Genomic DNA, 26,567 nt, shown 5'->3' with positions numbered 1-26,567 from the left:
TACACTGTTGCTGGGAATGTACTCTGGTATAGCTATTGTGAAAATCAGTGTGAATATTCCTGAAAAAGCTAAAAATAGATTTACCATATGACCAAGCCATACCACTCCTAGGAATATGTCCTAAGGACTTGTTGCACTACCTAAAGAGATACTTGGATATCCCTGTTTATTGCCGCTCTATGCATAATATCTAGGAAATAGACCCAGCCTAGATGTCCCTTACCTTATGAGTGGATAATCAAGATGTGGTACATTTATACGGTGGAATTGGATTCAGTGGTAAAGAAAAATAAAATTAGAAAACTTGCAGGGAAATGGATGGACCTGGAAAAGATTATACTTAGTGAGTCAACCCATTGCAGGGAAACGGATGGACCTAAAAAGGACTATACTTAATGAGTCAACCCAGGCCCAGAAAGCCAAGTGCTGCATGCTCTCTCTCTTATTTTGATGACAACTATAAATGTGTATGTGAGTTGGAATAAAACTTGATAGCAGAGGCCAGTAAACTAGAAAGGGGCTATAAGGAAGGGAGGCGAGGAGAAGACTTAAGAGGATGGTATTGTATATATGTAAGTAGAAGAACAGATTACTGGGGCTGAAAAGGCCTAAGTGAGGTCAGGGGAAGAGATGGAGTAAAGGAAGGGTGAGGGTAGGGGTAATAAAAATTTAAGAGGGGGCTTCTATAATTCTGTAATCCCACTGCACCTACAGTAAGAAAGGAGGTTGTGGTGGTTTGATTCAGGTGTCCCCCATAAACTTAGGTGTTGCGAATGCTAGCTCCCCAGCTGATGGATATTTGGGAATTAATGCCTCCTGGAGGGAGTGTATTGTTGGGGGCGGGCTTATGGGCTTTATAGCCAGTTTCCCCTTGCCAGTCTTTGGCATACCCTCCTGTTGCTGTGGTCCACCTTCTGTTGGCCAGGGGGTGATGTCCACCCTCTGCCCATGCCATCGTTTTCCCCTGCCATCGTGGAGCTTCCCCTCGAGCCTGTAAGCCAAAATAAATCTCTTTTTCCCAGAAGCTACTCTTGGTTGGGTGATTTCTAACAGCAATGCGAACCAGACTGCAACAGTAAAGTGGTACCGAGGAGTGGGGTTGCTGCTAGACACCTGACTGTGTGGCTTTGGCCTTTTGGAGCTGATTTTCAAGAGGAAAGTGGAAGGAGTTGAAACCTTGGCCTAAGAGATGCCTTGCAGTGCTGTAAGTACAGCTTAAAGGACTATTCTGGTCTGAGCTCCAAGACCTGAATGCAATAAGAACTATGGACTGTGAGGTTTGGTTTATGAGGGTGAGAAAGAGCTTTGCCTGGACTGGGCTAGCAGTTTGTGTGAGAAGCTTCCTCTTGTGCCCATGTCCTGAGAAGTTGTGCAGGGTTGCTTTCCGTAGAAATGAACTGGTGTGTGCAGAGGGGTATGGCACAGAAAGAAAAATCTTTGGGTGAACTCTTGCCCGTTCAGCTGCAACTGAGAGATTACAACCTTTGAGACTGGGCTAGCTGACCTGCGCTGGGGCAACAAGAAGAATGTAGACTCTTTAGAAGGGGCCTGAGTGCTCAAGGAGTGTCCTGTTCTTCAAAGTCTGCTTTATTCCCCCCTGGATTAACAAATTGGCACCCTACCTGGTATTGTGGAGTATAAGAAATGCTGGAAAGAGGGTCATTGAGTTTGCAACACGGTCTTGTGTTTTGGAAATAGCCATGGGCAGTGTGAAGCAGGTTTGCTGGTTGCCTGCATAGAGACCCCATGGGGCCATGAAGATGAACCGTGGCTTGCAGTGGAGACCCAGTGGAGATGCCCGGACCATGAGATGGCTGCCGAGGAGCTGCCGGCCCCGATGAAGTTTCCCAGGATGGTGAGTAGCCTAGCTGGAGGGGCGGAATTTGAATGCCAGAGACTTGTTCCTCGTTAGAATTATCGGACTTGAAGATTTGTCACTGGCTAGAGTTGCTGGACTTGAAGCTACAGAGTTTGATGTTTGCCCTGGTTATTTAAATCTTGTATTGGTTGAATGTTTCTTTGTTATGCCCAATGCCATCTTTTGCAGTGTGAATATTTATTCTGTGCCATTATGGTTTTTTTGAGGTTATTTTTTGGTATTATGGCTCAGTTAAAAGATCTTGGACTCTGGGGATGTATGAACATCATTGGGATTGATAAAAACTATGGGGACTTTTAAAGTTAAATGAATGCATTGTATTTTACATCATGTATGGATATCAGTTTATGGGGGCCAGGGGCGGAATGTGGTGGTTTGATTCAGGTGTCCCCTATAAACTTAGGTGTTGCGAATGCTAGCTCCCCAGCTGATGGATATTTGGGAATTAATGCCTCCTGGAGGGAGTGTATTGTTGGGGGCGGGCTTATGGGCTTTATAGCCAGTTTCCCCTTGCCAGTCTTTGGCACACCCTCCTGTTGCTGTGGTCCACCTTCTGTTGGCCAGGGGGTGATGTCCACCCTCTGCTCATGCCATCGTTTTCCCCTGCCATCGTGGAGCTTCCCCTCGAGCCTGTAAGCCAAAATAAATCTCTTTGTCCCAGAAGCTACTCTTGGTTGGGTGATTTCTAACAGCAATGCAAACCAGACTGCGACAGAGGTAGAGATAGAAGAACATTCCGGAAGCTCATAAAGCATGAAAGAGAAAGGAAGAAAATATTTAGATGCAAAAGTGTCACTAAAGAAATTATCCAGGATGCAACATAAAGAGGCAGAAATATGAAAAAGACAAAGAAAAGAGAAAGCAGTTCTAAAAAGTGGAGAACAGAAAAAAGAATGGATCACATTAGCCAAGGTTTGCTGTAGCAGATTGTGTGCCAAGTGTCCCATAAAGCCCAGTCTCCTTGTTTACACCGTTTGTGCAAAGTTAATTTGTAGGTCCAGCCAAAAGCAAGTCTGTTGGGCTGAGAAGGCAAAGTGGTTAGAGGCACTTCCTTCCAAGGTCTGATAGCCAGGTTCTATTTCCCAGCAACCCATGTGAAGCCAGAAGCACAAAGTGGCACATACATCGGTTTGCAGTGGCAGGAAGCCCTGGCATATCCAGTCTCCTCCCTCTCCCTCCCTCCCTTCCTCTCTCTACCTCTTTCTGCTGGTAAATAAGCAAATTAAAAATATTTTTAAAATTAAAAAAGTTCACCTGTTATATTCTTTTTGCCACCCCTCCTTAATGTTCCCTGTTCTTTTGTTAGGAACCAACTGGTGCATGCCAGGCCCCTCAGTAATCACCGACATCCCTACAAGACCTGCACTATTCTGAGCAGGTTAACATTTTGACATGGAGGACAGAGACAAAAGGCATGATACAACAAAACAAAGAAAGGGTAACCTTGAAAGAGATGGGTCCTCAGTGGAATTGGGGTTGTGGGGAAGGAACAAAAAAGGATCATGTGATGGGAACACAACTAATTACAGCATGTTCATATATTAATGTTATCAATAAAAATTTTTAAAAAGAAGAAATTAAAAGAAATTTTACAAAGAGGAGGACTGTTTCCAAATCCCTAGAATGTGTACTTGTCCCAAATTGCTCTGACTAGTAGAGTGTGTCAGAAAGGACACTGTGTAAGCTCATTATTCAAAATAAAATTATCTGCTTATATTTTCAAAAAGAATTTTAAGAGGGGAAGAATTATACATATGGAAACCCACTTTTTTGGACAAAGACACACACAGAAGCATAGATTGTTGCTAGAAAACTTTCATTTCTATGGATGGGATACCTTCTAGTGAGTTGTTAGCCAGGTAGGTCCCTGATGCTTCCAAAATATTACAGGCCAATCCTGAGGCTCTTGGTTTCAAGAATAGATGTTAAGACCCTAATGATGACGACTCCACATGCTTGGGCTGCAAAGTCACTGAGAACTCTTGTTGGAGCTGAGCTGAAAACCTCTTGTGTGTAGACCAGCACACAGAAAGCTGGAGAAAGCTACATTGCATTCAGCTCCAATGGGAGAGAAAGAAGTTATCAGTAGGGATAAATAACAGTGGACAATGCAAGCCTTAAGTTTGACCAGCAAGCCAAATGAGCCAACAGGTGCAAGAATAGCATGTCTATTAACAGGGAAACCACCCATTCTCTAATACACTGGATGTTCCATGGGAGGGAATACATGCCTGATACCAAAAATGTATGACACATGAAGTCAAGAGCCTTAGGAGAGGAACACCTACTGGTGTAGGCTAAATGCATATATTATGCTCACCTGCCTGGTATGCACTTCTCTTAATGTTCACACCCAAAAATTAATGCTTCTCTCACTTTTGGTTAGAGAAGCTTCTCTTTTCAGATGGCAGTGATGTCTGGGATAATTCTAAAGGCACCATAGTGCTAAGAAGTGACAAGAGGAGTGCTCAGCACTGAAACATCTCTATCACACGTTCTAACATTCCAAGGCTCAAGGTCTATTGTTGAAGAGGTGGTGGAAAGAATGTAAGCATCAAAGTAAGGGTAGGACTCCAATCATCCAGACACAAAATAGCCTGAATATTCATGAGCATTGCAGGGCCTGGCACTACCTACACAAGACCATTATAATAGGAGGAAAAGATGATGACATCAAAAAAAAAAAAAAAAAAGAGACTGATTGAGAAGGGGAGAGGCTATAATAAAGAGTGGATTTGTGAAGGGGAAAGTGATGGGGAGGGAATTATTATGGTGTAGTATCTACAATTATGGAAGTTGTCAATAAAATTTTTTTAAAGTTATGAATTTTTTGTTTGTGTATTTCCTGATACGGGCTGGCCTCTAACTCACTATGTAGCTGAAGATGACCTTGAATTCCTAATCTTCATATCTCTTCCTCAGAAGTGCTGGGGTTACTGGCATAGCTATTTAGTAACTACACAGTAATTTTTTTTATTATTATTATTGGTTTTCTAAGGTAGGGTCTCATTGTAACTCAGGCTGACCTAGAATTCACTATGTAGTCTCAGGGTGGCCTTGAACTCACAGAAATCCTTCTACTTCTGCCTCCCAGGTGCTGGGATTAGTGGCGTGTGCCACCACGCCAAGCAAAACTACACAGTAATTTTAATTCAAGCAGCAAAAATCTACTCAGCATAGTAGGAAGTGGAATAATGACCCAACATATATTTTCATACACCAATCCCTAAACATGGGAATACATTAACATTACATGGAAAAAGGAGATTAAGATATAAACCAAATTAACTGTTACTAATAGACTGCCTTAACTAAGACAGAGAGCATGGCTTTGGTATCAGGTAGAAAGAAGGTAATCACAAGGTCCTTGCATAGAATGTTTAGAGAGAGACAGTACTGGTGGTGTAATGAAAGTGGCTTGGGCTGCAAGATGGCTCAGTGGTTAAAGGCACTTGCTCGCAAAACATGATGGCCTGAGTTTCATTTCCCAGTATTCACAGATGCACAAAATGGCAAGTATGGAATTCATTTCCAGATCTTGCAGGAGCCCTGATATACCCATGTTTCTTCTCCCTTTTTCTCCCCCTTAACCTTTCTCTCTCTCAAATAAATATTAAAAGAACAATGTGGCCTAAGAGCCAAGGAATAAGGGCAGCTTCTAGCCACTAGACAAGGCAAGGAGTGAAAGCATCCAAAAAGTTGGACTGTACTGCTATCGTCTGGACTGTGCCCAGTAAAGCACAGAGCAGACCTCTAGCACATAATAAATTGTAGCTGCTTTAAGTCATTAAATTTGTGGTTATTTTTTACAGCAGCAATAAAAAATAAAATATTTGTAAGCAATACTCACTAAATTCAGATATAAGGCAGGTGTGAGCTTCATAATTCTTAGTCAGATACTTAGATATTTGAAAATAAGCACTGAAGTCAGTACCAAAAATTGGACATTATTGTAACTTAGGTAATAAAAAACTCAGTGAACAGAGAATTACTTTTCTATCTCATGCTAAAATGACTGCTCTAAAAGAGAGGCAGCTGAATGCAATTCAACTTGATTGCTTACCAAAATATTAATGGTGTTATAGTTACCTTCTTGTTGCTGCCACAAAACATCTGACCAAAAGCAGCTGATGGGAATAAAGGTGGGTTTTTTTTTGTTTGTTTTGTCCTTTGGTTTATAGTCTCAAGGACAAGCTCCACGATGGCAGGGAACAGCATGGCATGAGCAAAGATGGACATCACCTCCATGCTACAGCAGGTACACGATACCAGCAGGAGAGTAAAACAAACTAACACTGGCAAACTAAGAGGTAATAAGCCTCAAGGTCTAACCTCATCACACCTTCTCCAGCAAGGTTCCATCCCCCAAATTGCCAAAATACATGAGTTTATGGGGGACACCTAATTCAAGCCACAAGTGGTATCCAACCTTTGGGACAAGGTATTAGTATGATTAATTTCTTTTACTGCAATCACGAGTATAAAATGAACATTAATAACAAGAAAACTTAACTGAAGCTTCCTTTTTGGCCATACTGCTGTTTAGCTAAGAGCATTTAATGGACTAAATGGCCTTTTTACAAAAGTTGTGTTGTGAACAAAGGTTTTATCATCCTAAATACTGCTAGGTACTTTCTAGTACTACTGACACAGTGCTTTAGTGGGATAATGTGACAATGACCAGAAAATTAAACACAAGGCATTCATTTACTTTTTTTTTTTTTTGTATTTTTTATGAGAGAGAATTGGAGCACCACGGCCTCCAGCCACTAAAATCAAATCCAGACACATGTGCCATCTGGCTTATGTGGGATCTGGAAAGTCAAACATGGGTCCTTGGATTTCACAGGCAAACACCTTAACCACTAAGCCATCTCTCTAGCCCCACAATGCTTTCTTAAACCAGGTAATTACATTTCTATGAAAAAATATATACATATACATACACATACACACATATATGCATGTGTGTATGTATATGTACATATTCTTTTACCTCAGCATAGGTTATGAAGTAAAAACCTGAAAAGGTAGTTTAAAAAAAAAACTTTCTGCATATGTATGTATATGTGGTATGTGTGTTATGCATGTTTTCGTGTGTGGGGGCACATACGTGTGTGTAGACCAGAGTTTGACATAGGATGCCTTCCTGATCACTCACTACCTTGTTTACTCAGCAGTGTCTCTCACCTGACTCCTCACTAATCTGCCTAGCTAGGCAGCTTGCCCTCTGGATCCTGTCTCTATATTGTGAGAGCTAGGATTACAGGTTGGCCACCCTATCTGCCTGGCATTTATGTGGGTGCTGGAAATCTGAACCCAGGTCCTCACAATTGTGTGATAAGAACTTTATCCAATAAGCCATCTCTCCAGCCCCCAAAATAGTTTTGTATTTCTCATGTGGACAGATGTCTAAGTTTTGAGTTACTAAAAGCTAGCCAGCAGACAAAATGGTCCCAGTTCTGTTTAAAAGGCAAATATGTAAGTGTATGCAAATACAGAGTAACTTTAAGGAAAATATATACATGAAACATCCATTGGGACTGCAGTCAGGAACCATTTTACAACTCTGTTCAGAAACACCATATTCTTAGAGAAAACTAACATTGTCCAGTGAATTCGTCACCTTTTAAGTAAATACACTGTTCTTGCTATAGGCCACTAAAATAATGGTAGCCTTTCAGTATTCTGACCAATGTAAGCAATATTGCAGGTATAAATAACTGCTTGCTCATGCATACATTCTCTCTCACTTATTCAGTATTTCCTGAGTGTGTATCATGTGCCAACCACTGTTTTAGGTCTTGGGGTAACTTCTTCCATGAAAACAAAGTTGCGACCTATTTGTGGAGCCAGGAATTAAAATATATGCTATAAACAGTGCCAGAAGTACTTATGAATAAAACAGAGGAAAAAGAGGGAGTAATGTATAAGAATAATAATAAGAGAGGGGACAAATGAAGAGATGTGGCAGAAGAAAAGAGAGGAGTGGATGCTGCTTGCTACACAACCAATCTGCCAGGCAAGATATGCCCACAGGTATAATAGTGGCATGGCTTATAGGGGTAACCAACCACTTTCTGACTGGAATTGAGGGTCACTCCATGTGAAGAATTTATGCTGGGCACTGGAAAACTGGTCAAAAACCCATGGATGGGGAGGTCATTGGCCCCACAGGGAAGCTACCATTGTTATTTTGCTAAATGGAATCACGCACAGAGGATCAGAACTATAATCCCAGCAATTAGCAGGCTAAAGTAAGAGGACTACCATGAGTTTGAAGTCAGCCTGAGCTACAGAGTGAGTTCTAAGTAGCCTGGGCTACAGTAAATGATGCCATTAGACAGCTAAGTGGAAGAACACATGGAGCTCAAGGAGAGGTGAAGACTGCCTATGAGATTTGAGAATCCATAGATTAGACATGGCATTTTATGCCATGAGACTGTACAAGATCATCCAGTGAGCACCTGTGTCGCAGGAGAAAAGGCACACAGCAACATTTAAGATGCCTCAAGGAAAAGGAATTCAGCAGGAAAGAATTAAAAAGTCATTGCCAGGGGTTTAGAAGAAAACCCAAATTTATGGTAGGTGTGGTAGCACATGCCTTTAATCCCAACACTTGGGAGGCTGAGGCAGGAGGACTGCGGTGAACAACCTACCTTAAAAAAAAAAAAAAAAAAGTAGGGCATGGTAGTGCATGCCTTTAATCGAGCCTTGCCAAAGGCTGAGGTAGGAGGATCACTGGAAGTTTGAGGCCAGCCTGCTGCTACAGAGTAAGTTCCAAGTCAGGCTGGGCCTGTCTCATAAAAAGAGAGAGAAAGCCGTGCGTGGTGGTGCACGCCTTCAATCCCAGCACTCGGGAGGCAGAGGTAGGAGGATCGCTAAGAGTTCGAGGCCACCCTGAGACTCCATAGTGAATTCCAGGTCAGCCTGGGCTAGAGTGAGACCCTACCTCGAAAAACCAAAAAAAAAAAAAAAAAAAAAAAAAGAGAGAGAGAAAGACAGACAGAGAGAGAGAGATAACCCCCCCCCCCCTCAAGTCTATGTACTGAAAGCCATGTAAGAAAATAGTAAAATAGTTAAGAAAGGCATGAGGAGAAATGCTAGCTAGGTTGCTAAGTGGTTAAAAGTACTGAGAATTGAATTTGACAATGAGGAAAGACCAGGGAATTTCGAGGAGAGCACTTGTAGGGAAGAAAGAGTGGACTGGCTTTATGAGAGGGGTAGAGAGAGAGGTAGCTAGACAAAAAAATACCACACACAGAAATGTCCTTTGGTTTTACCATAATGAAGTAGAGGTTAGATGTAGGTCTTTCTCTCTACATTTTGTTCTACAAAGCTATACTAATTTTTTTAATTGTACTTTAATTTTTAAAAATATATTTATTTGTAAGAGAAAACATGGGTCTCTTCCCACCATGGCCTCTTCCCACTACTAACTCAAGATGCATATACCACTTTGTGTGTCTGGCTCTACATGAGTACTTTGAACTTGAGCCAGCAGGAACTGCAAACAAGTGCTCTTAACCACTGAGCCATATCTTCAGCCTAAATGTACTATTTCTTAAATTTATTTATTTGAGAGTGTGTGTGCATGCCAAGGCCTCTAGCCACTGCAAACTAACTCCAGACACATGCACATCATGTGCATCTGGCTTACATGGGTGCTGGGGAATCAAACCTGAGTCCTTAGGCCTTGCAGGCAAGTGCCTTAGTGCTATCTCTCCCACCCCAAATGTACTAATTTTTTACTTGATCTGCTAGCAAGCCTTTACTCTCACTACCAGAGTGTAACAACTACTGACTCCATCACTGACCCTAACCCTCTTCAGTAGTGTGTTGCCACTCCTCATCTGTACTGCCAACCTTATCTTACTCTCCTTTTCAGCTTTTCTTCATTGTGTTTTCTTTCTTGTTGCTTTTCTCTTTATTTTTAAAAATATTTTATTAAGTTACTTGCAAGGAAAGGAGAGAGAGAGAGAATGGGCATGTCAGTGCCTCTAGCCACTGCAAACCAACTCCAGATCCATGCACCATTTGAGCATCTGGTTTTATGTGTGTACTGGGGAACTGAACCCAGGTCATTAGGCTTTGTAGGCAAGTGCCTTAACCACTGAGAAATCTCTCCAGCCCACTTCTCTACAGTTTTTCACATTTGAGCAATAAAACTAAAACTGACCTTTTATAAACAAATTCAGTGAGAAGGATGATTTCCTTTGTACTGATCACCTAATCAAAGTTGACAGGCAACTGAATGGCCTCTGTTGTCCTTCACAACTGCTGAACAAGTCTTCTGCACTGATAGATTGCTTAGAGCTTTGAAGATCTTCCAGAGGTCTGAGGCTTCCTTTAGGTTAAGCCTTTGGGTGATATTCACAACAGTAAATACTGAAAGATTTCATACAGGTAATTCTAAGTGTCTAAAAGGTAGAAACCACTTATCACACTTGCTTATATCACTCAACCAACATGTACATGTTGAGCCTATATATTTTGGCAGGGTAAGGGACACTAGAGTTGGAGAGATGATGCAATCTTTCCATGGAGGATGTTAGTAGTCTAGAAGGCTACTTATTTAGTTATATAAACAAAACAAAGTGCAGTAAAAGCTTTTATAAAGAAATTCAGAGAGCCGGGCGTGGTGGCGCATGCCTTTAATCCCAGCACTCGGGAGAGGCAGAGGTAGGAGGATCGCCGTGAGTTCAAGGCCACCCTGAGACTACAGATTTAATTCCAGGTCAGCCTGGACCAGAGTGAGACCCTACCTCGAAAAACCAAAAAAAATAAAATAAAATAAAATAAAAAAAAAGAAATTCAGCATGCTAGGCAAACACAAAGAAAGAACAGCTTATTTGAATTTGGGCAACATAGAATCTTCACTGAGATACTAACAGGTTTAAGTTGTAAAGTGTGAGTTAGTTAGATTGGAGTATTAGGGAAAAGGACAACAGGCATAAAGGCCCAAGAAGCAAGAGAGAATTTGGCATATCTGGGGACACTCACAAAATCCAAACATGGTATAATGAGAGTGTGTGGGGAGGGTAATAGGTACTCAAGAATGACTAAATACAAGACTACAGAGAAGGAAGGGAGAAGTCACAAGACACGATAAGGAATTTGGGTCCTATCTTGTGGAAGACACAGTCTGATAAAGGTAGTTTTCTTCAGAGTGAGCACGGGTAGAATAGTGGGGACTTAATTATTTCAAATACTCTCATGTTACATGTTTGTTTTTCTAGTGCCATATAGAGATCTCAGTGAAGGTTAGCAATCATAGCTTGGAAACAGCATTGGTTTATAAGTGAAATTTTAAAAATATAGATTGGAAGAGGCACAAGATTAGAGGCATGAAGGGCAGTTATGAAGTTGTAGCAATAATTAGGTAAATTTGACAATGGTGGCAATGGAAAAAAATATGATATAAAGTTAAATGGAATGATCTTGGGAAAGGGCAAAGGAGATGGAAGAATGACAACTAGATTTTAACATGGGCAAATCGATGAATGTTTAGCAAAAATAAGGAAGGCATGACACAGGTTTTGGAGATTAAAATGAGTTATGGCCTGTCATATGACTTGCATATTAAGCTTGAGGTATCTAGGGGATATTCCTATGGAATTCAAAGTTAATTTTACAGGCTTCAGCTCTAGACCTCTGAGGAAAAAAATCTGAGTTGTAGACAGTCTTAGCATATACAGGGTAACTTAAGTCAAAATGCATTTACTTTGGAACATATAAAAAATAAAGAGGGGAAAAAAGTTAGAACAAGATCCAGAAGAACAGCAATATTTAAAACGTAATTTCTCGAAAGTTATAGCCGCCTAGCTGCATCACTGCCTCCTTAACAATTTCATAAAAAAAAGTAGAATCCTCCATTCCACCAGAGACTTAAAGACACTCTCAGTGACCTGGGATTTTTACATCTTAAGCAAAAAAACAAACAAACAAACAAACAACAACAAAACACTCAAGAAATTTTTTATGTTTTGTTTTTTTGAGGTAGGGTCTTTCTCTGGTCCAGGCTGACCTGGAATTAACTATGTAGTTTCACAGTGGCCTCAAACTCGTGGAGATCCTCCTACCTCTGCTTCGTAGTGCTGGGATTAAAGGGGTGCACCACCACACCCAGCTCTCACTTTTGGTACAGAATCTTCTCTTTTCAGATGGCAGTGACCTTGGGACGACTCAGAAGGTATCACGGTGCTGGAAAGGAGTTACCAGAATGCTCAGTACTATAATATCTCTATCACACCTTCCAAGGCTCAGGGTCTATTGCAGAAGAGGTGGCAGAAAGAATGTAAAAGCCAAAGAAAGGGTAGGACTCCTTACAACGTGCTCCCCCCAGACACAAAATGGCCTGGATATCCATGACCTCACAATGCGATTACCTACACAAGACCATCATAAGAGGGGGAAAAGATCATGACATCAAAATAAAAGAGACTGATTGAAATGGGGAGGGGATATGATGGAGAATGGAGTTTCAAAGGGGAAAGTCATGGGAGGGAGGGTGTTACTGTGGGGTACTTTTAATAATCATGGAAGTTGTTAATAAAAATTTGGGAAAAAATTGGCCAAATTGGCTAGGCATGATGGTGCCTTTAATCCCAGCACTCAGGGGGCAGTGGTAGGAGGACCACTGTGAGTTCAAGGCCACACTAAGACTATATAGTAAATTTCAGGTCAGCCTGGGCTAGGGAGACCCTACCTTTAAAAAAAAAAATGGCAAATTCACTTAAAATTACTATTCACATCTTTGTATTTTCAAGCTCCTCCCCCACTCCACAATGTAAACAAATGTGATTACTTATAGTAACAGACAATAATATAGTACCTTATGAAAGTAGGCAATATGTCACATTCTACAACATAAACAAATGTGATAACTTTCAACAGTGGACAATAATATAGCAGCTTATGACAGAAAAATGGCTGAATCACAATCACCTAGGCGCCAATCTCTAGGGTAAATGGCATAGACTCAGCAGGCACCTAGAAGTTGAGTGTACAACCACCAACACCTTTTTGGTTTCAGTAAATTGCTGAAGTGTATAACATGGAAACAAAGCTCTTTGAGCAAAAGGTACCAAAATAAAGCTGTCTGCTTAATAGTGCCACATAAATACTCTCTCCAAGACCAAATTCCAACCACTCTTCTACTCACAACCTATTAAAAAACCAGTACACAGAGACTTAGCTTGTTTGACAACTAAACTGCTATCTCTTTTTTTGGTGGTCTTTGCTGAGTCACTTATCAAGCACACCTGGCCAGTAGATAAACCTCACGGCATCACTGTCAGGAACCTCATTTGGTATGAGCAATTAAAATGATCACACTCCCTAGACATTTACCTGACTAAAGGCAAAATAATCAAGTAATCAGTGAATTCACAGTTGAAATTTTTCTCTCTCACTTACACCTAACCTGAAACTTATGACAAAATACTTGGCTGAGATAACTAAAACAGGAAGAAAATGGGCTGAATAATGAAATGTTGATGAAGTTATTTCATTATTTCCAATTTTACTCCTGTTTCTTTCCATCTCTTTTCTTCCCATGAAAAAACATACACTTCAAACAGTACAAAGTACATGCTAATGTAGATTAATATGCCTTTAACTATTGCTCTTATAAATGCCACTAATTAGTTGTGTGACTTTAGGCAACTTGCCAGAGATGTATCATGCATTCATTTAACAATTTCTTTGCCACGGTTGGGGAGATGGCTCAGTGGTTAAAAGCACTTGCTTGCAAAGCCTGTTGGATGAGAAGAAATAATAAGGATTAGGGCAGAAATTAATGAACTAGAACCACCTCTAAAATCTAAACAATCAATGAAGCAAAGAGTTCTTTGAAAGGATAAACAAGATTAACAAACCCTTAGCAAATCTGACCAAAAGAAAGAGGGAAGAGATAAAAATTAATAAAATTAGAGATGAAAAAGGTACCATTACAGCAGATTATGAAGAAATTCAGAAAATTATAAGGACATACTTTAAGAATATATATATGGTAGCTGGGTGTGGTGGAGTACGCCTTTAATCCCAGCACTTGGGAGGCAGAGGTAGGAGGATCACTGTGAGTTCGAGGCCAGCCTGAGACTATATAGTGAATTCCAGGTCAGCCTGGGCTAGAGCAAAACCCTACCTCAAAAAAACAAAAAATGCCAGGCATGGTGGTACACGCCTTTAATCCCTGCACTCGGGACGCAGAGGTAGGAGGATCACCATGAGTTTGAGGCCACTTTGAGACTACATAGAGAATTCCAGGTCAGCCTGAGCTAAAGTGAGACGCTACCTCGAAAAACAAAACAAAACAAAAAAGAGTGTGTGTGTGTGTGTGTGTGTGTGTGTGTGTGTGTGTGTGTCTGTGTATGTGTGTGTGTACTTGAAATCTGAAAGAAATGGATGATTTTCTTGATTCATATGACCTACCAAGATTAAATCAAGACGAGATAAACCATTTAAATACGCCTATAACAAGTATGGAGATTCACCAGTTATAAAACATCTCCCAATTTTAAAAAGTCCAGGCCCAAGTGGATTTACTGGTGAATTTTACCAGACCTTCATGGAAGAACTAGAACTGTTGCTTCTTAAACTTTTCCATGAGTCAGAAAAGAAGCCAGTATCACCCTCATACTAAAACCAGGCAAAGACAGAACAAAAAAAGAAAATTATAGACCAATCTCCTTCATGAACATAGATGTAAAAATTCTGAAATATTGGCAAACAGAATACAAGAATGTATGAGAAACATTATTCATCCTGACCAAACCAAGTTGGTTTTATCCCAAGGATGCAGGGATGGTTTAACATATGCAAATCAATAAATGGAATACATCATATAAATGATCTGAAGGACAGAAATCATGTGCTTATCTCAATTGATGCAGAAAAGGCAGTCAACAAAATCCAACATCCCTTCATGGTAAAAGTATTACAGAAACTGGGAATTGAAGGAACATATCTCAAAATAATAAAAGCTATTTATGACAAACCTACAGCCAAATTAATATTAAATGAGGAAAATCTTGAAGCTTTTTCACTAAATTGAGGAACAAGACAAGACTGCACTATCCCCACTTTTATTTAATGTAGTACTGTAAGTCTTAGCTATAGCAATAAGGCAAGAGATACTCATAAAAGGGAATACAAATTGGAAAGGAAGAGATATATTATCACTATTTGCAGATGATATGGTTCTATACATAAAGGACCCTAAAGACTCTACCAGCAAACTGTTAGCACGGATTAACACTTTGAACAGTGTAGCAAGATATACAATAGACATACAGAAAGTAGTAGCTTTCCTATATACTAACAACAAACATGGGGAGGATGAATCTCTCCCATTCACAAATACTTCTAAATAAATAAAGGAAGGAAGGAAGGAAGGAAGGACGGACGGACGGATGGACGAACTTGGAATAAATTTAACCAAGGAAGTAAAGGATCTCCACAATGCAAATTTTAAAACTCTCAAGAGAGAAACTGCAAAAGATACTAGGAAATGAAAAGACATCCCATGTTCTTGGATTGAAAGAATTAACATTGTATGGGCTGGAGAGATGGCTTAGCGGTTAAGCGCTTGCCTGTGAAGCCTAAGGACCCCAGTTCGAGGCTCGGTTCCCCAGGTCCCACATTAGCCAGATGCACAAAGGGGCACACGCGTCTGGAGTTCATTTGCAGAGGCTGGAGGCCCTGGTGCGCCCGTTCTCTCTCTCTCTCTCCCTCTATCTGTCTTTCTCTCTGTGTCTGTCACTCTCAAATAAATAAATAAATAAAATGAACAGAAATAACATTAAAAAAAAGAATTAATATTGTGAAAATGTCAATCTTACTAAGAGCAATCTACAAATTTAATGCAATCTCCATTAAAATTCCAATGACATTCTTCACAGAAATAGAAATAACAATCTTACAATTCATTTGTAAGAACAAAAAAGCCTCAAATAGACAAAGCAATTTTGAATAACAAAAATAAGGCTGGTGGTATCACAATACCTGATTTTAAGTTATATTATAAAGCCATAGTAACAAAAACAGCATGGTATTGGCACAAAGACAGACATGTCGATCACTGAAACAGAATAGAGGACCCAGATGTTAATCCAGGCAGCTACAGCCATCTGATTTTTGACAAAAATGCCAACAATATTCACTGGAGGAAAGAGCCTCCTCAACAAGTGGTGCTGGGAAAACTGGATATCTATATATAGAAAGATGAATATAGATCCTTGTCTTTCTCCATGAACAAGAATCAAATCCAAGTGGATCAGGGACCTTAATATCAGACCTGAAACTCTGAAATTGCGAGGAAAAGGTAGGGGAAACCCTTCAACATATTGGCATAGGTGATGACTTTCTGCATATAACCCCAATTGCTCAGGAAATAAAACCACTAATCAACCACTGGGATCTCATGAAATTACAAATCTTTTGTACAGCAAAGGACACTGTGAATAGAGCAAAGAGACAACCTACAGAACAGGAGAAAACCTTTGCCAGCTACACATCTGACAGAGGATTAATATCCAGAATACACAAAGAACTCAAAAACAGAACAATAAGTTATCAAATAACCCAATTAAAAAATGTGCTATGGTTCCCCTCAGATAAAAAATGGCAATGGATATCCATAACCTCACAGTGTCTGACACTACCTACACAAGACCATCATAATAGGAGGAAAAGATCATGACACCAAAATAAAAGAGAGACTGATTGAGAGGGGGAGGGGATATGATGGAGAATGGAGTTTCAAAGGGGAAAGTGGGGGAGGGAGGGCATTACCATGGGATATTGTTTACAATTATGGAAGTTGTTAATAAAAGAAAAAGAAAAAAATGTGCTATGGAACTAAAAAAAGAATTCTCATTGGAAGAAATACAGATGGCATATAAACATTTAAAAAAGTGTTCTACATCCTTAGCCATCAGGGAAATGCAAATTAAAACTACTTTGAGATTCCATCTCTCCTCTGTCAGAATGGCTACAATCAAGAAAACAAATGTCAATAAATGTTGTCAAGGATAAGGTAAAAGGGGAACCCTTCTACATTGTTGGTGGGAATGTAATCTGGTTCAGCCATTGAGGAAATCAGTGTAGAGGTTCTTAGCTAAAAATAGATTCATCATATGATCCAGCTATAGTACTCATAGGCATGTATCCTATGACTCTCCTTACTACCTTAGAGATATGTGCACAACCATGTTTATTGCTGCTCTATTCACAATAGGTAGCAAATGGAACCAGCCTATATGTCCCTCAATAGCTGAATGAATAAAGATGTGATACATTTACACAATGGAGTTCTCTTCAGTGGTAAAGAAAAATGAAATTATGAAAGTTGCAGGGAAATGGATGGATCTGGATTGTATTAAGTGTGGTAACCCAGATCGCCAAAGCCAAAAGTCACATATTCTCTATCATATGTGGATTCTATCTACAAATGTACAGACTTGTGTGTGAGCTGGAACTAAAAATTGGTTGCAAATGTTAGTAAGCTAGAAAAAGGCTATGGGGGAGGAAGGGGAAAGGATAAGGAAGGACTTAAGGGGATGGTATTGTATATCTGTAAGCAGAACAGATTTCAGGGAGGGTAAACACTTAAGTGAGGTCAGGAGGACAGACTGTGTAAAAGACGGGCAGAGGGACACTGGCAAAAGGACCGAACAAATGCAATAGTGGCATGTCTGCTATGGGGGAAAGCAACTGCTCTCTAACTGGACTGAAGGTTCACTCTTGGGGTGGCAATGAATGATTGGTACTGAAAACCTAATCAACAGCCTATGACAGGTCATGAGCCTTAGGGGTATAAAGTCCGCTCTTGTCTGGATAAATGCATATGTTATTATTATTATTATTATTATTATTATTATTTTGTTTGTTTGTTTTGTTTTGTTTTTGAGGTAGGGTCTCACTCTGGCTCAGGCTGACCTGGAATTCACTCTGTAGTCTCAGGGTGGCTTTGAACTCACAGCAATCCTCCTACCTCTGCCTCCCAAGTGCTGGGATTAAAAGTGTGCCCCATCACACCTGGCTGGATAAATGCACATATTATTCTCACCAAATTACCCTGAAAGTACAACACTTAATGTTTATATTCATATATTAATGACACTCTTACTTCTGGTTAGAGAAGCTTCTCTTTTCAGAGGCGATGACTACTGGGATGACCCAAAAGGCAACATAGTGCTGAGAAGAAGGGATGGAGGAGTGTCCAGCACTGAAGCATCTCTATTACACCCTCCAAGGCTCAAGATCCATTGCGGAAGAGGTGGTGGAAAGAATACAAGAGCCAAATAAAGGGTATCACTCCTTATTTGCAACTGTGCGGAGAGAAATTGGCCTCGATATCCAGGACCTCGCAGTGCCTAGCAATACCTACACAAGACACTCATAATAGAAGGAAAACATGATTACATCAAATTAAAAGAGAGACTAATGGAGAGAGGGAGGGGATATGAGGGAGAGCAGAGTTATGAAGGGAAAAGCGCAGGGGATGAGAGAGAAATATCATGGTTTTTTGTCTGTATGTATAGAAGTTGTCAATAAAAAACACATACATGGGCTGGAGAGATGGCTCAGTGGTTAAGTGCTTCACTGTGAAGCCCAAGGACCCCAGTTCAAGGCTCGATTCCCCAGGACCCACATTAGCCAGATGCACAAGGGGGCACACACGTCTGGAGTTCATTTGCAGTGGCTGGAAGCCCTGGCGCGCCCATTCTCTCTCTATCTGCCTCTTTCTCTCCCTCTCTCTCTGTCACTCTCAAATAAATAAATAAAAATGAACAAAAATATTAAAAAATGCATACATTAAAAAATGCTTAAAACAAAGAAAAATCCAATTACTATGCACTTCTGGTAAAGACTCCTTGCTGTACTTATAAAGATGGACAATGTCCCTATTTAAATATATACTTTGAGCCATTCTGATTTATACTTCATACAAATGTCTACACATTTGCTTTAGAACATAAAAGTCCTATGTTTAATATTGACAATTTTAAATAACAAACAGAATAGGCTGGAAAGATGGTTTAGAGGTTAAAGGCACTTGCTTACAAGTCTAGATAGCCCAGGTAAAGCCAGAAACACAAAGTGGCATGTGTTAGAGTTCATGTGCAGTGGCAGGAGGCTCTGGCAGGCCTGACTCCATCTCTTTCACGCAAAAAATTAAAATATATTTTTTAAAAAATCAGAATTTCAATCAGAACGGCACTGGCCACTCTAGTTTTGTAAGATTTTTTCATTTCAGTTTGCCCTTGGTTTCTTTCCAATGCTAAGTCATTTTAAAATTGAACTCAGACTTCTCCTCTCAGTCATATAACAGAACCAAGAGTAAGCAGCAGGAATTTGACATGTCACTTAGGAAACAATACACACACTACACTTCTGGTTATGTTTCTGAATGTACAAACAGAGCTACAGTATACTCAAAGCCATGTACTAATACTAGTTCTCAATTCCTTAAATATACCCAAATGTGATCACTGATTCTTCCTATATTCAGCTTACTGCCAGGAAAGGATGCATGAGTAATGCAGTTTTCAGCGACTAGCTCAAAAACATCCCATGATTTCCAACTTCTAATTTATATGTACTGCTTTCCCCTCACATTAGTCCAACTTCCCTGCTCTAGCTTATAGTTGCTAAATTGCAAACAGCAACTTTACTTCTTTTTGGAAAAAAAAAAATCATGGCTGCCTGAATTTAACACTGCAACTGTGACATATAGCAAAGTACTGGAAAATTCAATGAAAAGGATCATTAAAAAAGACATGCGCTCTGATCACTTGGGAACTTCCAGCTGTGGGTGAGTTTTTCCCTTTGCTGGGCCTGGGCTGGCTTGACCCAGGCACAGGCTGGAAGCCCCACTAACCCTTACTCTCCACATGGGTTCTTTATCTCCCCACCCCCACAAGGCAGGAGCTCCTTGAACTTTCTTCTCTCTTTTCTTTCCACACTTTTTTTCCCCTAGATTGTATCTGACCATGTGGTATACTTCTGTTCTCTCCACTTTTATCTCCCCTTACCTCCAAGCCTTCCTTTCTGAATAAAATGTATTTTAAAAATCAAACAAACAAACAAAAAAGCCGGGCGTGGTGGTGGTGCACGCCTCTAATCTGGGAGGCAGGGGTAGGATGATCACTGTGAGTTGGAGGGCACCCTGAGAATGCAGAGTGAATTCCCGGCCAGCCTGAGCTAGAGTGAGACCCTACCTCAAGAAATCGAAAACCAACCAACCAAACAAAAGACATGAATTTGGGATGGAGAGATGGCTTAGTGATTAGGGTGCCTGTCTGCAAAGGACCCAGGTTCAATTCTCCAGGATCCACATAAGCCAGATGCACAAGGTGGCATGTGTGTCTGGAGTTCTTTTGCAGTGGACAGCAGCCCTGGTGTGCCCATTCTTTGACAGTCTTTCTCTCTCTCTAATAAGTAAATAAAAATTTAAAAAATTAATTTAACAAAAAGACGCATTAAGAAATCTTGTTTTCTTAACTTGAAGTCTAACTACTGACTGCAGAGATGACTTGGCAGAGATCCAGAAGGTTTTTCAGATTTTTCTCCCTTCTCTGAGGCAAATTACCAATAATTCCTCTTTCCCTACTAAAATATATGTTTCCAATGTGCAAAAGAAGAACTTTTGTTTAAAAGAATACAACCAAATATCAGATAATCCTATTGCAATATTCAGAATATCAATAATCCATCTTCACCAGGGCTTACTTTTCACATGGCTGCTTTCTCAGCTGGGTGGCAGGGCACCAAATTGGGAAGTCAATGTCATAGAGTAGAAATAGAAATAGCATAAAACAAAAGAGCCAGCAGGAGAAAGACTCCTTAAATTGCAGGGCTGAGTTACTTAATTCAGCATTTTCCTTTGTAAGCACCTCAAGGAAAACCATGAGAAAACAGGAAGACGGATGCAAGGAGAATGACAGAGATTTTCCAACCTTACCAAAACAACAAACAGCCTGACAGTATTTTCTACAGTTTCTGTGACACACGTATTTATAAGCCTCAGTTGGTATGGCCATAAAAAGAAAATATTTTCTAAAGGAAATCAGATATAGACACAATGATGTAGACAATATAATGAAAACACAAAGACTAACTTTTAAATTATCTTTTCCCTCAAACATTATAAGACTTGCCACTGCATGGCAAAGCTAAATCTAAGTCTCGTGTCAAACAAAAAAAAAACCTTATGTGTTGGTCACCATTCAGTACAAAGGATCCGTAAGTTCACAATTGGTGAAAATATTTATGCTTAAATTGCCTTGCACATGCACTTCACTTTTCAAACGTCTGGAGGACATTTTTTAGCTCGTTCTCAAGTGCTAGAAGCCAGGAAGTTTGCCAGGATTGTACGGTGTGGTGTGCTCACACTGGGCACCAGCGAGCACACGCAACGCAGGCACCACAGTTACATAAGACCGTTCTCTGCTCCCGGGAGTCGGTGTCGAAAGAGCACAACCTGTGAGCCGCACATCTGAGCGCAGGCGGGCCTGGGACCCAGGAACCAGGTAAAGAAGCAAAGCAAAGGTCCACAGAGCAACGAGACCAAATCGACCTCGCCTCCGCCACCGGAGGCAGCTTCTAGCAACCCCGGGAGGGGAGGGGAGGGGAGGGGAGGGGGGCAAGAGCGCGAGCCAGCGAGTGTGCGCGTCAAGGAGTCCCCGCTGACCAGGGTAACGTCACAGGCTAGAAGCGCCACACAAGCAACAGATGCCATCATGTGGCGAACAAGACTGACCAGTGTCGCCCTAGCTGTCAGCACCGGGCCGCGCACCGGCCGCACCTGCTTCCTCCTTCCCGGGAGGGAAGTGCAGCGAGGGCCGGGGCAGCGGACGCACAGCGAGGGGACGAGCGCCCATCGACGGTCCCGGGTCCCGGCCCGCCGGCGGTCCGAGAAGGCCCAGCGCCTCGGCGCGAAGCGGCGCGGCGGGGGCCGGTGGGGAGCGGGCGGCAGAGCCGCGGGCCGGAAGCCCCGGGACCACCCGGCCGGTCCCGAGGCAGGCAGGCCGGGGGCGGGGCCGCGCGGAGCCGCTCCAGAGGGGCGCCTTGCTCGCACGCTACCTGCTGTTGGATCTTGCCGTCCTCGGTGACGACCCAGTGCGTGGTGGCGAAGGCGCCCCGAGCCGCCGCACTCAGCAAGGCAGAAAGACCTAGGAGCCATCCTGGGCCGGAGCAAGGCGACAGCAGACACCGGCTGCGGACCCCCACTGCAGTCGCCATCTTGCCCTCCCCGCCCCGACGCTCAGACCGGAAGCGGAAGCGGCTCGTCGCCGCCCGCCATGTTGGGGAGGTCGTTGCTGGGAGCGCGCTGCGAGCTGACCAGCCGAGGCCTGGGCCCGGGTCTGGGCGGCGTTGCCAGCCAGACCTTCAAGCAGGAAACCATTCTTTGGTTATTGATTTCCTGTAGACGATACGCTCTTTTTTTTCAAAGCGTGTTCACCAGAGGGGGATAAAAGCAAGACTAGGTGGCGATGGGGCCGAAATGAAAACACTTAGGGTAGTGCTGTTTTTAGTTTTAACAACTGCTTATGTTAAACAAGTATTGGTGGCTGGAGAGATGGCTTAGCGGTTAAGCCCTTGCCTATGAAGCCTAAGGACCCCGGTTCGAGGCTCGATTCCCCAGACCCACGTAAGCCAGATGCACAAGGGAACGTCTGTGTCTGGAGTTCGTTTGCGGTGGCTGCAGGCCCTGATGCACCCGCTGTATCTGCCACTTTCTGTCTGTCTCTCTAAAATAAATAACAACAAAAATGTATTACGGGGCTGGAGAAATGGCTTATCGGTTAACGTGGTTGCCTGCGAACCCTAAGGACCCAGGTTTGATTCCCCAGGACTCACCTAAGTGGCTCACGCGTGTAGGGGCCCTGGCGTGCCCATTCTCTCTCTCTCAAATGAATGACTAAATAAAATTTTTATACAAAAAAATATAATAATGTAAACTAGGCAACTACCTAACAGTGACATTATTTTTTAAAGGTTCGAAAGGGGGAGTTTTTGCCAGGGCTGCACGGTCCATTGATACTAATGCATGCACTTGTGGATAGCACTAATTAATCCATCACACAAAATGTTAGTTCAAAATCAGCACACATGGGCTGGCGAGTTAGCGGTTAAGGCACTTGCCTACAAAGCCGAAGGCCCCAATTTGTATTGATTCCCCATGACCCACATGCAGGTTAAATTTTAAGATTGATTTTCCTCTAGTGGACAAACAGGCAGGCAAGCAGCTACCTAGTTTAGTTCCCAGCTTCTAAGGATGTGTTGTTTTAGGTATTTCAATGCTGCATACTAGCATTGTGTGCTATTTTATACTGGTTTGTTTCACTTTTGATTTTCTTTTTGGAAAAAAGCATAAAAATATATTTAATGTGGTGCAGAACAACAAATAATTGAGGTGTGATTAAGCACTACTTATGCAATGGAAACAATAACCACCACATTGTTTTTATTTTTAAATATTTTTATTTATTTATGAGGAAAAGAGAGAATGGCTGAGCTGAGTGTGCCAGGGCCTCCTGCCACAGCAAAAGGACTCCAGACACATTGGCCACTTTGTGCATGTGGCTCCATGTGGGCACTGGGGAATCAAACCTGGGCCATCTGGCTTCACAAGCAAATGCCTTTTAACTGCTGTGCCATCTCCCTAGCCTCTTAATATCTCCTTAGTGTTGAATACATCTTGGGTCCTATTAATCATTACAATTCATCAGGCTTTGGCTTATTAACTAACTTGACCCAGATCATAGTTAGGTGGTAAAGCTCAGGTTTGGACTCACCTGCCTGAGTGGAGTCTAAGAATGAAAGCATGATGGTAAAAATTTGAGATGACTCGACATCACATATTTTGGATATCAGCAATTTCTTTGACACTAATCACTGCACTTTTAAAGAAACAGAATTAGGGCTAAGGAAATAATGGCTCAGTGGGTAAGAGTGCTTGCCCACAAGTATGAGTTTCTGAGATGGCCTGGGTTCAATACCCAGCACACATATAAACAGCCAGGCACAGTCACTGGAGTTACACCTATAAAATGAATCCTTTGGTGGGGTGGAGAAAGGGGAACAGTTGGGGTTAGCTGGTCAGCCAGTCTGACCAAAAACAGCAGCTCCAGATTCAGTGACTATCTCAAGGAAACACTGATAGTGGAGAGAATACCTGATGTTCTACTCTGCCCTCCATGTGTGCATACAAGGCACACACACATCCACTTGTGCATACACACACCATATCACAGTACTACATATGCATACATGTACACACACATGGACATGCCAAAACTTAAAAGAAAAAAAGAATCAGCTATGACTTTCCACCTCTAGTTTTCCTTGATGATAACCCTTTGAGATCCCTCCTTGGCTTTCTGTTGCTGTGTAACTAGCTGCCATGAACTTGGCAGCTTACCACATTGTTTCTGTGGAGCAAGAATGGCATTGCATGTCTTGGTTCTGTGCTCAGTCTCACATGGCTGATTCCAAGGCTATACTCTGAAGCTTGTGTGTATGTGGTGTGTCCTGTTTCAAGCTCATTCAAGTCCTTGGCAAAGGTTAGGTTTGCCTTTGTAGGACTGAAGTGTCAATTTTCTTGCTGGTTGCTGACTCTGGCCTTTAATGCCAAGGGTACCCACTGTTTCCTGTCATGCAGCTCTATCAACATGGCTGTTACTTCTATGACAGGGCAGGAGAATGTGTCCATTACTTGCTTACCAACTTTCATCATCTCTAGGCCAGATTTAAATTTAATCGTACAATTAGATTACCCACTTGGATAGTCTCCCTTTTGATTAACTCTATTTTCATTGATTTGTAACCACTGATGACATTTGCAAAAACTCCTTTTGGATTCTTAACAGGATTGATACAGGTACTGTTGCAGTCAGGTTCTCACTGCTGACCAAGAGTAGCTTGTGGGAAAAAAAGGTTTACTTTGGGCCTGGAGAGATGGCTTAGCGGTTAAGCGCTTGCCTGTGAAGCCTAAGGACCCCGGTTTGAGGCTCGGTTCCCCAGGTCCCACGTTAGCCAGATGCACAAGGGGGCGCACGCGTCTGGAGTTCGTTTGCAGAGGCTGGCGGCGTGCCCATTCTCTCTCTCTCCCTCTATCTGTCTTTCTGTGTCTGTCGCTCTCAAATAAATAAAAAATTTAAAAAAAAAAGGTTTACTTTGGCTTACAGACTTGGGGGGAAGCTCCATGATGGCAGGGGAAAACGATGGCATGAGCAGAGGGTGGACATCACCCTCCAGCCAACATATGGTAGACAATAGCAACAGGGGAGTGTGCCAAACACTGGCAAGAGGAAACTGGCTATACTTCCCATACGCCTGCCCCCAACAATACACTGCCTCCAGTAGGCATTAATTCCCAAATCTCCATCATCTGGGAACCTAGCATTCAGAACACCTGTTTATAGGGGACACCTGAATCAAGTCACCACAGGTACATTCCCTCCCTTACTCAAGGTAAACCTTTGAATACCTCAGTTTTATTAAGGTCTAACTGAAAACAAAAATGGCATACATTTACAGTTATGTAATATGTATGTTATATATAGATTTTGTGAGGCAAGGGTCAAATGGAGTCATTTTAGAATTTTGCCTATGACATAATACAAGATCCTAACTGCCAAATGCCATTTCTCTAGTGTTTTACTGAACTGTCTTAAATATCACACAGTAAAAAGTGCTTTTGCTTATTAACTTTGTACTTCCTTTCCCAACCTGGTATTTGAGGTACAGTTCAAATCCTAGTCCATAAAAATGCCTGTCAGCTTTGATTGCCATCTTTGAATTTTGTAGTACTGAGATAGGTATTAACATGCTTCTTTGTGATACTACAATACACATTTGAACAAAATTCATGCAAAGACTCTTAGGTTTAGTGAGACAAAACACACAGTAAACCAGGAAGATGAAATGTATGAGATAGGCAGCAACAATGTATAGAAGTTCATGAACCAATCCAAGTTGGTCTTCCAAGCAAGGTTCCGGAAAGCTGCCCAGGGCAGATGGAGTGTCCTATATTGCACCACGTATAAGAAAGCCTGAAAGCACCCTGCCCTGGTGTTTATGCTCGGGTATTACTGGACTTATTAAGCCCAAGTATTGTAAAAGCTATTATTATGGAAAGAATGATACAACCCAGCATTGGATACGTATTTCTTTCCCTACTTTAGAACATTGCATTCTTAGTATATTCTGCTTGAAAGCAGTACAAAGAAAAGCTGGCTTAGGCAGCTTTGTCCTCTAAAATTCTTTGGTTCACTTACCTAGACTTTTAGTGACCAAAGGCAGAAGACATTTCTTGTGCCATTGTATTTTTATATTTTATTGAGCTCTCATATTTAGTTTGTTGACAAATTTTTCAACTCCTCCCAAAGGTAATTTTACCGGTTTTTTTTTTTTTTTTTGGTGTGTGTGTGTGTGTGTGTGTGTGTGTAGTATATGCAAGTGTGTGCAGATGCACATGACCCACTCCATTCATATGAATTAAGGCCAGAGGAAAATGTGAGGTGTCTTCCCCTACCATTCTTCCACGTTTGAGACAAAATTTCTCACTGAACACCAGAGCTTTTTTCAGGGAGACTGGTGGAACAGTGATTCCCAGTGATTCTCGTCTCTGTAATCGCACAGGGATGAGATTACAACAGGCATACACGGCCATGCC

General features: G+C 41.7%; 1 protein-coding gene across 5 annotated transcripts in view; it reads right to left on the bottom strand.

The window, feature by feature from the left end:
* Ttc17 (tetratricopeptide repeat domain 17) overlaps nucleotides 1-22,134 on the bottom strand; it is a 177,270-nt gene extending 155,136 nt beyond the window's left edge. For all 5 annotated transcript variants that reach the window (XM_045159315.1, XM_004663335.2, XM_004663336.2 and 2 more), the window contains exon 1: nucleotides 21,971-22,134. In XM_045159315.1, coding sequence (XP_045015250.1) covers nucleotides 21,971-22,129 — 159 coding nt within the window. In that variant the 5' untranslated portion in view covers nucleotides 22,130-22,134. The remainder of the gene's footprint in view (nucleotides 1-21,970) is intronic.
* Between the last annotated feature and the right edge of the window lie 4,433 nt (nucleotides 22,135-26,567).

Source organism: Jaculus jaculus, chromosome 9 (assembly GCF_020740685.1).
Source record: "Jaculus jaculus isolate mJacJac1 chromosome 9, mJacJac1.mat.Y.cur, whole genome shotgun sequence".
NCBI lineage: Eukaryota > Metazoa > Chordata > Mammalia > Rodentia > Dipodidae > Jaculus > Jaculus jaculus.
The sequence above is the reverse complement of the archived record's forward strand: the minus strand, read 5'-3'. Positions and strand labels throughout refer to the sequence as shown.